This window comes from Patella vulgata, chromosome 5 (genome assembly GCF_932274485.2).
Source record: "Patella vulgata chromosome 5, xgPatVulg1.2, whole genome shotgun sequence".
NCBI lineage: Eukaryota > Metazoa > Mollusca > Gastropoda > Patellidae > Patella > Patella vulgata.
Genome location: NC_065883.2, coordinates 67784822 through 67798790, shown reverse-complemented (window position 1 = coordinate 67798790; position 13969 = coordinate 67784822). Strand labels below are relative to the sequence as shown.

General features: G+C 36.4%; 1 protein-coding gene across 5 annotated transcripts in view; it reads left to right on the top strand.

Moving 5' to 3' along the window:
- The window catches only part of LOC126821879 (E3 ubiquitin-protein ligase HECTD1), a 57465-nt gene that overhangs the window by 23625 nt on the left and 19871 nt on the right, over positions 1-13969 (top strand). For 2 of the 5 annotated variants that reach the window (XM_050550459.2, XM_050550458.2), the window contains exons 14-28: positions 107-274; positions 1242-1379; positions 2169-2315; positions 3342-3436; positions 4808-4822; positions 6785-6896; positions 7008-7142; positions 7448-7590; positions 7982-8125; positions 8660-8740; positions 9579-9677; positions 10370-10533; positions 11214-11384; positions 12149-12333; positions 13207-13335. In XM_050550459.2, coding sequence (XP_050406416.1) covers positions 107-274; positions 1242-1379; positions 2169-2315; positions 3342-3436; positions 4808-4822; positions 6785-6896; positions 7008-7142; positions 7448-7590; positions 7982-8125; positions 8660-8740; positions 9579-9677; positions 10370-10533; positions 11214-11384; positions 12149-12333; positions 13207-13335 — 1926 coding nt within the window. The remainder of the gene's footprint in view (positions 1-106; positions 275-1241; positions 1380-2168; positions 2316-3341; positions 3437-4807; positions 4823-6784; positions 6897-7007; positions 7143-7447; positions 7591-7981; positions 8126-8659; positions 8741-9578; positions 9678-10369; positions 10534-11213; positions 11385-12148; positions 12334-13206; positions 13336-13969) is intronic. The other 3 variants (XM_050550461.2, XM_050550460.2, XM_050550462.2) reach the window with 2 other exon arrangements.

The window sequence follows — 13969 nt, the reverse complement described above, 5'->3', positions numbered from 1 at the left end:
CCCAGTCGGAGCAAAACAGTAAGACGTTAAACCCCATTTCATTGCATTTAAAGAGGTCTAGCCATCTTTTAATAATTGTCATATGATTTTCATTCTTGTTTTTCAGCAAGCGACCATATTAAAGGAAGATTTACCAGGTTTTATTTTCGAATCAAATCGTGGAACAAAACATTCCTTTACAGCTGAAACATCTCTAGGACCAGAATTTGCCGCTGGATGGGCTGGAAAAAAGAGTAAAAAATTAAAATCAAAAGTAGATGCTATACGAACGAAGGTAAGGAAATCTTACGTCAACCATTATGGTTTACACATTAAAGAATGTAGAGAGTTTCGTTTTTAAATCGGCGAGTAAAGCGTGGACTCACTAACCAAGATATCCAGGATTACTTAGAAAGCTTTGTTTCCCGTTATCATGGTGTATGCCCATCTTCAGCGGGTTGGGTGGCCAAATGGTTAACAACGGTGCGTTGCATCAGAAGGCCTGTCATGGTTTCGATTCCCCACTTGTACGTGACAAGGAGTAGGGTCACCTGTCTAACCTTGTGGGTTTTCTCCGGGTCCTACACACAGTGACTTATTGAAATAAAATTGAACCATGTTAGTCCCGAAATGACCTAGTTTGTGTGGATTGGACATTAAACCCCATCTCTCTCTCTCTCTCTCTCTCTCTCTCTCTCTCTCTCTCTTTGGATGCTCATCTTCATTGACCCATTTGTGATTACCATAAATATCAGCAGAAATCAGTGCACTAAAAATATCTCTTAAATACATAATAAGGGTTTTCTCTGGGGTCGAATATTGCCCACACTCTTTAATGAAAAGATGAAAACAAACCAATCATAAATAAGTTGAACGAGTGTTTTATATCAATTTATATCAACTGATCGTTTGAATGATAATCTCTTTTACATAATGTGTGGGAATGTACATACTTCCAACTCCTTGAAAAATAGGGGGGTTGGATGGCCGAATGGTTAGCATGTGTGCGCTGCACGCTGTATCATAAGGCCTGTCATTGAGTCAACTGGCGTGGTTTCGAATCCCCGGTTGTACGGAATAGGGTCGCCTGTCCAACCTGTAAGTCCCAAATGACCTAGTTTGTGTCGAGTGGACTTTAAACCCCATTTCTCTCTCTGTCACCCTTGAAAAATAAATGACAGAATGATAAAGATGTGAAATATAATTTGTAGGAAATATAATGGATGGAATAATACAGTGATGTGAAATATATTTTTTTTCAGGTACGAAGTGTAGCAAGAGATTTATATGAAGATTATTTCCGGGAAGCCGAGGCCAAACCACGAGGCGTAGTAGCGAAATTATTTACAATAGTCCAACAATTAGAAGCAGCTTGTGCTAAACATATCAGTCAGATCAAGGTAGAAACTTACATCATTGCCTTTAAAGATGCGCCTTGGACCTTTAAGATTCTAGCGAGATCATTTCTCTTGTGCCAGGAGTTGGTGAACAAGTAGTAGAGAAACTTGAGCCTTTTAGATTTTGGGATCAGGCCCAGGAACTGGTAACAGGATTTTAGATAAGTTCAAGCGAGCTTATTTAACTGGGGCTAGAGTTTGGTGAACAAGTAGTAGAGCAACTTGAGCCTTTCAGATTTTGGGATCAGGCCCAGGAACTGGTAACAGGATTTTAAATAAATAATTTTAAAGTTATTTTGTGAGGAGCTTTTGTGTTCTAGTAGTAGAGCAATTTGGGCCTTTGAGGATTTTGGGCCCAAGAACTAGTAATTCTATTTCATTAAGTTCTAGTAAGGTCATTTTTCGTGTGTACAGAGGTCTGGTGGAGCATGTTGTAGATTATAACTTTATAAGGCCTATCTTTTTACAAGGAGTAGGGTTGTCTGAACTACCTCATGGGCTTTTCATCCCACAGTCTGGTTCATCGAGATTTTCTGGTGTGGTTGGCATGCACGTAAAAGATCTCTTGGCAGTTGGGATTTGATATAAGAGTAGGCCGCTGCCCAGTCAAAATATCCCTCATAGCACACTGTGTGGCGTGTGCACGTCTTCATTAACCCAGTCGGTGCAGAACAGTAGGACGTTATACCCCATTTCATTTCCTTTGAGAGATCAGCTTTCACAGTAAGTGTTATTGGACATCTATGTGCCATTAATCCATTTATTTTTACACGATATTGATTTCTTCTTTAGGGTGCCGATGATGAAATGGTGTGGGCGCAGGAGATGAAGAATGCTTTAAATGAATTAGTGACTTTATTAAAAGACGAACATACGATATCATCATTTGAATTATACAGTAGCGGTCTTGTTCAAACTCTACTTAATATACTTAATAATGTAAGTACAGTAAGGCTATTGGTCAAATTGGGTTGATGTGTGCGCTTAAGGTCATATGGTTTGTGGGGGGATGGATGGCCAAGTGGTTAGCGTGTGCGCATTGCATCATAAGGTTTTTCATTGAGTCAAGTGGAGTGGTTTTTCGATTCCCCCGCTTGTACATGACTAGGAGTAGGGTCAACTGTCAAATCTCGTAGGTTTTCTACGGGTCCTCTGGTTTCCTCCCACTGCAAGCACATTATTGAAATAAAATTGAACCATATGTTAGTCCCGAAATGGTCTGCCATTGAGTCAAGTAGTATGGTTTGGATTCTCCGCTTGTACCTGTCAGGGGGGTTGGATGGCTGAATGGTTAGCGTGCACGCGATATATCATAAAGTCTGTCATTGAGTCGACTGGCGTGGTTTCGAATCCCCGGTTGTACGTGACAAGGAGTAGGGTCGCCTGTCCAACCTCATGGGTTTTCTCCGGGTCCTCAGGTTTCCTCCCACTGCCAAAGATCCCTACGCGCAAGCGAATTATTGAAATAAAATTAAACCATATGTTAGTCCCGAAATGACCTAGTTTGTGTCGAGTGGACGTTAAACCCCATTTCTCTCTCTCTCTGTGTACCTGTCAAGGGATATTGGTTGCTTGTCCAACCTTGTGTGTTTTCTCCAGTTTCCCCTCACTGCTAAAGGCCCCTATGAGCAAGCGAATTATTGAAAAAAAATTTAATGTCCACAATTGGGTCACTAGAAGTCGTGAACTTCTGAAAAAAAAAGAGTTAGTGAGCTGCCTTTGCTTTCAATATTAACAAACATCAACAAAAAATATTAATGATTTATTACATTGCAAAAGGAAAATTTATACAATTACCACTCTGAAGCACATGTCTAATCGTATGTGTTTGTTCTCCTTGGTTTTCTTCTACTGCTAATGTGTGTTATGTTAAATGGACTTTAAACCCCATTTCTCTCATACCAAACACTCCGTTAAACAGGAAATATAAATTTTACAGGAATATTTTTAAAATGTATTTTACAGAATATAAATACTGAAATTCCCTGTTCTAAAGAAAATAAAAGAAGATTACGTGAAAGAATTAATATTTTTAAATCTGTGTTTCAAGAAAAGGAGAGGTGAGTGAAATTAATAAGTTAAACATTTACATTTCATCCCAGATCTTATGTATACATCATTATAATTTTAGAAATGAACACTTTACAAAAGGAAGGATGGATTGAAAAATACTTTTCACAACTACAAACATACTAGGGGGTTGGATGGCCAAATGGTTAGTGCGTGTGGCATATGCGTTGTATCACAAGGTGTGTCATTGAGTCAACTGGCGTGGTTTTGATTTCCTAGTTTCCTCCCATTCCTAATAACCCGTATGCGCAAGAGAATTAATTAAATAAACTTGAACCATATGTTAGTCCCAAAATGACCTAGTTTTTGTCGAGTGGACGTTATACCCCATCTCTTTCTCTCTCTCACTACAATACTACTATGAACAGGTGTGGACATAATGTTACAGACTTTGTCAAGTACAAATTATCGCCAAACATATATTATAATAAAAACGCTGTGTGATAATTTATGTCTGACAAAGGCTGTAACAGGGGCCTTTTGTCCTGGCTTGGCTATGAACTTGGGGCCTGTTTCACGAAATCTTAGTAGATACTTCAATTTTGATTGGCTAAGCATTAAAATCAATCTAATATAATCCCATCAAATTACTAAAATTTGAATTTGATCTTAGTTAAAATTTCGAGAAACAGGACCGAGGATTGTGGAATTGTGACATACATCAATCAATGCACAATTTTCTAAAGAAAAAGCCTGTCAAGTTTCATGGCAGACGTTATAGCTTTTTGTCAAGATCATCATCGCAACAAGAAGACAACAATTGCTAAATGTATGTAATGTGATGGAAAAATGAATTAGAGTTGATGAATTTCTATTTGATTGAAGGGGAATTACTGTTTTGGATTTGGGCCCTTTTTTTTTAGAATTTTGGTTTTTAACTAAATGTAAGGCTTTTTAACATACATATACCACAGTACATAACTTTTGTTCTTGTGAAGGGGGGTCACGATGGCTAAGTGGGTAAGATGCTGGCATGCTAGCCTGGAGGTCGGGTCTTTGATCCCTGCATTCTCTGAGAAAGTTCATCCAGATTTTCTGGCGTGGTTCCTCCCTTGTCAGTGGTGCAAGACGGAGGGCCTGACAAGGACAGTCGCCTAGTCATTCAGATGGGATGAAAACTGAGGTCCCGTGTACACATTGGCATGTACGTAAAAGATCCCTTGACAGTTGGAATTCGTTATAAGAGTAGGCCGTAGCGCCGCTGTCCAGGCAAAATTTCCTGCATAGCACACTGTATGCCCGTCTTCATTAGCCCAATTCGGAGCAGAACAGTAGGACATTAAACCCCATTTCATTTCTTTTCATTTGTTTTTGTGAAATAGAAACCAGTTTATATTTTTTTTTTTTTTTTTTTTATTAAGTCTCTCTGAGGAGGGGTAAGTTGTCATAACTAATAAAATATCAATATTCATATTTCTGATTATCTTTTTTGAGAATGTTTTCTATGTAAAATGTGCCCTATATATCTAGTTCTTATTGAGTCCATATTATCTGTTTTAATATCTATAAGCTATAATTAATGCATAGTGTTAAACTAATTTCAAATTTGTATAGACAATGTTTATCTAACTCTGGGTTTTGCGGGATTAATTTGGTTTCTGCTCTTCACGTGAAATGGGTTTTAGTCATCTGGGGAAATCGTTTCAAAGACTGAAAACATTTTTTCAGGTGGGAAGATAAATATTTTGTCACTTCGAATAGATTTCAATGTCTTTCTGAGTAAACATCTAATTTTCTGTGTATTTCATTTTGATTGCTACGATAGAGATGGTTTCGATTCCCTGCTTGTACGTAACAAGGAGTAGGGTCACCTGTCCAACCTCATGAGTTTTCTCCAGGTCCTCCGGTTTCTACCCACTGCTAAAGACCCCTGCGCGCAAGCGAATTAATGAAATAAAATTGAACAATATGTTAGTCCCAAAATGACCTAGTTTTTGTTGAGTGGATGTTAAACCCCATATCTCTCTCCCTATAATGCCCTGGATCTCTCTCGCTCTCTCTCTCTCTCTTTCTGTGAGGGCAATGTACAAAACTCATTGTGAAAAAAATAGTTCTTCTCTTAAAGATGCATTATGTAAGAGTTAAATCTGCCTGTTACAGGTTTTTATTTTGGCTTCAAATGTTATATAAATCATTATTTAGACATTTATTCACATGACAAGCCTTACAATCAACTCTCTAGTTCATCGGATGGCACAGACATAAATGGATTAAAATACAATTGTCATTTAATTTTAAAATTGAGAAGCAAGACTGAGTATTGATTAACAAGTAATGTTGCTACTATAATAAACAATCTATGTAAAAACTTCCAAACAGTGATAATGTCGCTCAGAATAAAGTAATTTGAATAAAATTTTCAATGTATTGATTTTAAATTATCTATTTTTGAACTATTAATATTATAGCAAGAACGGCCAACTCTTTATCTAAATCTTACATAATGCATCTTTAATTTATGTCTGGGAACTGGTGTTGTCCGTATTTACAAGTACATGTACCCAAGTCCTAAAGGATTAAATCAGAATGCTTATCCATGGCAACTGAAATATATTTAAATCATAGACTTTAACAGATTTTTTATTATTATTTAGCTTTTTATAATATATTTACGGTTAAATACAGCTATAACAGTTAACTATCTATATCATACATCTTTATATTATATTTGCTATATAAATTTTAATATATTCTTATTTGATTAGTTTTTCAATACTTTTGTTAATCAAATTGATTTCTGGTATTCCTTAATACTTGATGTGAATTATAATTAATGGAATATGATCATTAAAATAATTTTCAGTGTTAATTTTAGAAATGATTTTATAAATGACTTTATAAATGACTTTATAAATGATTTTCAGTGTTAATTTTAGAAATGATTTTATTAATGAATTTATAAATGATTTTCAGTGTTAATTTTGGACATGATTTTAATGACAAAAAATTGATTTTAAAATTTGTTTACAAGTTGATGAAGATGTATGGCCTCTAAAAATTTGGTTATTTTATTTGGATGAAAATTGGTTTGGAAAAGATTACAGAAGGCCTACAAAATTTTCAAGATTTTAATTAATTAAAACTATGGTATCTAAGTGTATTAGAATATAGAAAGCCTTTTCATGATTTTAATTAAAACTGTTTTTTAAAAAGTGTATTTAAAGACAGATATTGACAAAAGGCCCTTTCTATGTTTTTAATCACAACTATGGTTTGAAATGTGTAATTTGGACAATAATGAGATTAGGATAGTATACATTTAAAGCTTTGTGTTCAGGTAGGATATATAGTTGTCTATCTTATTGTGGTATTAATGAAAAATATTTTCTATGTTATAGAGGTGTATCACCAGCGATACAGATGACTCGTAAACTAATAGCAGCATTAGAATCTATAGAGAAATTACCTGTACATAATTACGATCTACCTGGATCAGGCTATGGACTTCAGGTAAAATATCTTTTGTTTTTATACATGCATTGTTGGAATTAAATTCATCTGATAATTACTGGCGGATATAAAGAGACTGTTGTTTCAATTTTTACGAATTTTTTGTTATAGATATTAACAAGGAAACTGAGGTTCCGATTAGAACGTGCATCAGGGGAAAGCACTCTGATTGATAGAACAGGTAGAAGCTTGAAGATGGAACCATTAGCATCTGTAGCTGATCTTGAGAAATATTTACTTAAAATGGTAAGATGATTGTTTATTTCATAGTTTCTCCTGTTTTATTAAACTCATTTCAGAAAATATTTTAAAAAATCTATGGTTTAATTCACACTAATATGTACTCATGTTGATTATGTAACATTTCATTAAGAAAAGAAATATGTTGTGTACACACTGCCGTGCACGTAAAAGAACCCCTGACAGTTGAAATTTGTAGCACACTGTACGGCGTATGGCTATCTTCATTAGCCGGCTTGGTGTAGAAATGTAGGACTTTAAACCCCATTTCATTTCATTTTTAATATTTTGTAATTTTTTTTAAATTTTAGGTAGCTAAACAGTGGTATGATTATGAACGTAATACGTTTAACTTTGTAAAGCAATTGAAGGAACAAGATGCCACCATGACTTTCGCACATCAGAGTGATTTTGATGATAATGGTCTGATTTACTGGATAGGTACAAACGGCAGGTGGGTGTACCTTCAGTTTATTGTACCATTGGGCCATCATTAATGTCATTATGATGTATTGCTATTTTCACTTTATTTTACCTTTAGTTGTTTTGTATTGCTATTTTCACTTGATTATACCTTCAGTTGTTTAAGGCCCTCATTATTTTATATTGCTACTTTCACTTTATTATACCTTCAGTTGTTTAAGGCCATCAATATTTGTTATTGCTACTTTCAATTTGAATATCTGACTTTCTGGCCGAAACTTAGATCATTCTATTAAAAGGTGGACTTTAATATCAACTGACTGTATTTAAGCCAAAAAAGAAAGCAGACTTTCAAATATCTCTGTTATCATCTTGATTAACTGTCATGTTAGATTTTAATATAACTATGATTATTACTACAGGACTACGACAGATTGGGTAAATCCTGCCCAGTATGGTTTAGTGATGGTGACGTCATCAGAAGGTCGTAATCTGCCGTATGGTAAACTAGAAGATATACTGAGTCGAGAGAGTGCTGCGTTAAACTGTCATACAAACGATGATAAGTAAGTTATGCCTCACATTTTGTATTGCTGTATTAGTTTGATAATGTCGACGGAATACTTCTCCAAACGTCACACAAATATATTAGTAGCTGTTTGGTATAGTTTATTACTCTATACAGTTACTCAATACGTCCGTGCCTTAAAAGGATTAGAATTGTTATAGTAGTCGGGGCAGCAAGGGGACAAGACTCTTGACCACGAGAACCCAAGTTCCAAATACCTGCATGAACCCTGAAAAATCTTTGAAATTTTCAAGCCCTGCATCTCGATTCAGGGACAGTGACAAGTAAAGTGTAATGCCACTGTCAGCCCCCCCCCCCCAAGCTTTTTCACAATTCAATCTACACATGACTATAGGAAAAAAAATAAAGATGTCAGTCTGAATATGACCAAAGTATTTCGGTTGATTGAGAATAGTAATTGTTTAGAAGGATCAGTTATCAGTTGAACTTTGACTCCACAAATTTAGGTACATGTATGTGTTATATTCTCACATCTAGATTGAAATGTAACGATAATGTATTATGTTTTCAGGAAAGCGTGGTTTGCGATTGATCTCGGTGTATGGATTATACCCACAGCCTATACACTACGACATGCCAGAGGTTACGGAAAGTAAGTAAACCTTATTTTACATAGGGTCCTCTGTGGTTACCATGGTTATGACTCAGGACTAAATTCTTCCTGGTTCTCAGCAGAAGAACAATATTTAAGCCTTAGTGAAATAGTAAGGGCACTGGACTTTTGACTAGAATATCCAGGATTCTCCAGATTGTTCCAGACTGGTGCACTCTTGTCAGTGGTAGCATCTTAAACATACATTATGCAAGAGCTAAATCTGCCTATTGCAGGTCTTTCTTTAGGTCTGAAATGTTATCTAAATTATTAATTAGATATTAATTAATTTATCCAGGCCATAATCAACTCTCAATGGCAAAGGATTTCTCCGATATTAAATAGATTAGAACGGTTCGGCTATATTTTGATTTAATTTAAAAATGGAGGAATGAGACTTAGCTTCGAACAACCAGATGGTGGTTGAAATTATTGTACAAGTCTTGTAAAATCTTCAAAGGCTAATATCTTCGGTCGCAATAGAGTAATTTGAATGAAATTTTCAAATTATTCATTTTACATTATCTATTTTCGAACTATTATAGCAAGAATGACTAGCTCTTTATCTAAATCTTACATAATGTATCTTTAATGATTGAAAAATAGTGTTGCCTATTCGTTTAGACAAGTCGAAAAAAAAACAAACCTGAGATCCATCTATGTACATGGTGTCCATGTGAAAGAACACTTTTACGGTTGCAGTTGGATTTCGATGAAGTGGAGATAAACCTGTCCAGGCAAAATTTTCCTTATAGCACACTGTATGATGTTGCCAGTCTTATTATATCAATTGGTGCAGAAGAGTAGAATATTAAAGAATATGTCATTTCATTTTCAGATCTGCTTTAAGAAACTGGCAGTTTCAGGTATCTACTGATGGTTTAACATGGACAACTATTAAAGAACATTCAGATGATAGTTCTCTTAATGAACCAGGGTAGGTTGTCATCTTATATAATCTTGGGGGTGGATGGTGGTGGGGGATAGTGGTGTAATCTCGGGGGGTGGGGGGATGGGTGATCTAGTGATGTAATCTAGGGGTGGTTGGTGATATAGTGGTGTAATCTTGGGGGGTGGGTGGATTGGTGATCTAGTGATGTAATCTCGGGGTGGATGAGTGATCTAGTGATGTAATCTCGGGGTGGATGAGTGATCTAGTGATGTAATCTCGGGGTGGATGAGTGATCTAGTGATGTAATCTCGGGGTGGATGAGTGATCTAGTGATGTAATCTCGGGGTGGATGAGTGATCTAGTGATGTAATCACCGGATGGATGGGTGATCTAATGATGTAATCTCCAGCTGGATGGGTGATAGCTTGATAGGTCGTCTAGTTGAGAGATCTCTGGTTTGGTTGGATGGTAATCCAGTGGTGTAATCTCGGGGTGATCTTGTGTAATCTCAGCTGGGTGGGTGATCTTGTTCTGTTATCTCAACTGGGTGGGTGATCTATAGGTGTAATCTCATGGTGGGTGGGTGATTTAGTGGTGTAATCCCATTGTGGGTGTTGATTTGATGTTAAATCTCGTGTTAATAATTTTTCCAGTTTTCTAATAAAAGATAAAACTGAAATTTAACTATCTAATAGTTTTTTATAATAAAACATAATTTATTATTTTGTTTTTCTCAGATCTACGGCCACCTGGGTTTTAGATCCCTCTAAAGATGAGACACAGGGATGGAGACATATACGCTTACAACAGACGGGTAAAAACGCTAGTGGACAGACACATTATTTATCATTATCTGGTCTGGAGATTTATGGTACAGTTTCAGGTGTTTGTGATGATATAGGTGAGGACATGAAAATGATGTTCTGTTAGAATAATTCGATGTTTTGGTTATTTTAATTGTTGTTTTGTTATTACTCGAGAACCTCGTTGAGACCTTGGATAAAACTAACCCTAGTTCTACCTCATTGGCACTTGTCAAGAACAAAACAAAATTCTCATTAAAGATATTTTTCAGCATAAAATCTTAAGGAAAACTGCTTTTACACATAAGCTGTAAATAATTATATTTATTGGCATGTGGATTGTATTGACTGACAGGTTAAATTTATCTGCCAGTCAGTCAGCATTGGTACATTCGAGAGAGACAAACTAGGTCATTTCGGGACTAACATATGGTTCAATTTTATTTCAAAAATTTGCTTGCGCGTAGTGGCCGTTAGCAGTGGGAGGAAACCTGAGGACCCGGAGAAAGCCCAGGATGTTGGACAGGCGACCCTACTCCATGTCACGTAGAACAGGGGTATCAAAACTCCGCCAGTTGACTCAATGACAGACCTTATGATACAAAGTGCACGCGCTTACCATTCGACCATGGAACCCCCCTTCAAAACAAGAGCCCTGTTGCAGATGTAGCCATAAAACATAACCACATGTGAGTCTCAAAAATCACCAAAGTGTTGTGTTTACGGGATGACAAGTCCCATTCCTTTCCGTCAATTATTTTTCATGTTCTTTTTTTAGGCAAAGCTGCTCGTGAAGCAGAAGCAACAATCAGACGTCAGAGACGACTTTTACGAACACATGTGTTGAAACAGATGTTACCAGGAGCTCGTGTAGTTAGAGGAATGGATTGGAAATGGCGAGATCAGGACGGAAACGGTGAAGGTCTTGTTACTGGAGAATTACATAATGGTAGTGTATTAGTTGACATTATGGTATTTATATATATCATAGCGACAACTATCACTTCCTGCAGATAAATTCATTATCAGATAAATAACCGCTTCATTTATGCTAAATACACAAGATTAAATGATACCAGGTTTACAGTGCAATCAATCGCTTGCCATGGATAAATTTATTGTGTTATGAGAGAATTAAACAACCGCTTGCCATGGATAAAATAATTGAGTTATCAGAAAACTTATCTCTTTCTACGGATAAATTTATTGAGTTGTCAGATAAATACCCACTTCCCACGGATAAATTAATTGAATTATCAGTTGAACAGCCGCTTCCTGCGGATAAATTAATTGAGTTATCAGATGGACAGCCGCTTCTCAAGGATAAATTATCTCTTGTCTACAGATAAATACTCCTTTCTGACACTCTTTCAATCTCTTCCCTCCCTTTTTTTCCAAGTGGATGAAATTATCGTCAGTTTATGTTGTTTTTTTCGTGTGTTGTAGCTATTTCTTAAAATTGTGATTAATTTGCAGTCAAATTTAGAAACTTTTAAGTTTTCATTACTTGGATCACACTCCACCCCACTCAATGAATCTGTTGCTGTCTAGAATTTCTCAAACGGCCCATGTCACAGCGGTAGTTTCAGGCAGTCTTGGTAGTACATGATTTAAAAAAAATACTCATTTGGCAGGATTTTTCATTTTTACCTGTAATTTAAATGTAATGATAAGTTTTTAAAGTATAATTTAATATTAATTTTGATCTTACAGGTTGGGTTGATGTGACGTGGGATAATGGAGGATCTAACTCTTATCGCATGGGTGCGGAGGGAAAATACGACTTAGCTTTAGCCCCTTCTCACGACCCAGAGAAATTACGGTTTTATAAACCGGAGCAGGGAGCTGTTGGAGGTTTAAAGGGGAGAGCAGGAGCCTCGGTCTCTGATAAAGTCAAGGTTTGTAGTTTAAACAAATTTCTTTTTATTTACTTAAGCTGCTGATTGTCATTAGGATTTTGAATCATTTTCAAACTATAATATTGTGAAAGTTGAATATCTTTATGGAATATTACTCCCGAAATGTTTAATTTTTGCCGTATTTGCCAAAATATGATGAATTAAAAGGCTGAATAAAGTGAGGGTTAAAACTTATTAAATATTCAAGAAAAAGTAGGCGCTTTAAAATTGGAGTAGGATCGTTATGCTCGTACCTCATCTATTGTATTGGTTGGTAGTGATTGAAGTTATATTATAAGTGAGTGTATTCACCTCCCCCTTCCCTGTATCATAGGTCAGTGTATTCATATCCCCGTACTCAATATTATTGGTCAGTGTATCCCTTCTCTTTATTATAGGTCAGTGTTTTCTCCCCCCCCCCCCCTTCTATATCATAGGCCAGTGTTTTCTCCTCCCCCTTCTATATTATAGGCCATTGTTTTCTCCTCCCCCTTCTATATCATAGGCCAGTGTTTTCTCCTCCCCCTTCTATATTATAGGCCATTGTTTTCTCCTCCCCCTTCTATATTATAGGCCAGTGTTTTCTCCTCTATTATTCGACGGTATATTCACCTCCTACATCTCTGTATTATAGGTCAGTGTATTGACCCCAGCCCCTCCCATTTTCTGTATTATTTAACAGTTAATTCACCTCCTACATTTCTGTATTATAGGTCAGTGTATTGACCCCACCCCCTCCCGTCCTCTATATGTTCAGCAGTGTATTATCACTTCCCACATCTCTGTATTATAGGTCAGTGTATTGACCCCACCCCCTCCCGTCCTCTATATGTTCAGCAGTGTATTATCACTTCCCACATCTCTGTATTATAGGTCAGTGTATTGACAAGTCGTAAGAGCAGCTCAACACCTAGTCTAAGTGACGTCAGTGAAACTAAAGCATCGGTTGCCAGCACGGAACAAGCTTCGTCGGCTGAAAATCTCACCTCATCTATCAAAGCTGTAAGTTGTTTGTTTTGTCATTCAATTCTGTTTAATTGTTTGTTTTGTCATTCAATTATGTTTAATTGTTTTGTCCTTCAATACGTATTCAGTTTATTTGTTTTATCCTTCAATACAAATTTAGTTTAATTGTTTTGTCCTTCATTATGTGGAAGTTGGATGACCGAATGGTTAGCATGTGCACATTGTATCATAAGGTCTGTCATTGAGTCAACTGGTGTGGTGTTGATTCCCCGGTTGTACATGATAATAAGTAGGGTCGCCTGTTCAACCTCATGGGTCTTTTCCGCATCCTCCGGTTTCCTTCAACTGCTAAAGACCCCTACGCGCAAGCAAATTATTGAAATAAAATTAAACCATGTGTTAGTCCCAAAATTACCTAGTTTGTGTCGACTGGAGGTTAAAAAACCCAATCTCTCTCTCTCTCTCTCTCTCTCTCTCTCTCTCTCTCTCCCTCCCTTCATTATGCATTCAGTTTTGATGGTTTTGTCCTTCATTATGTATTCAGTTTGATTGAGGTAGATCATTTGATTACCAAGGTCAATCGGAAACTTGTTGATCAAAAAAGGGAATTTTGTCACATGCCCACATCCACTGCCCTCTAACTAAGATGAAATCATTTGTGTAAATTGTT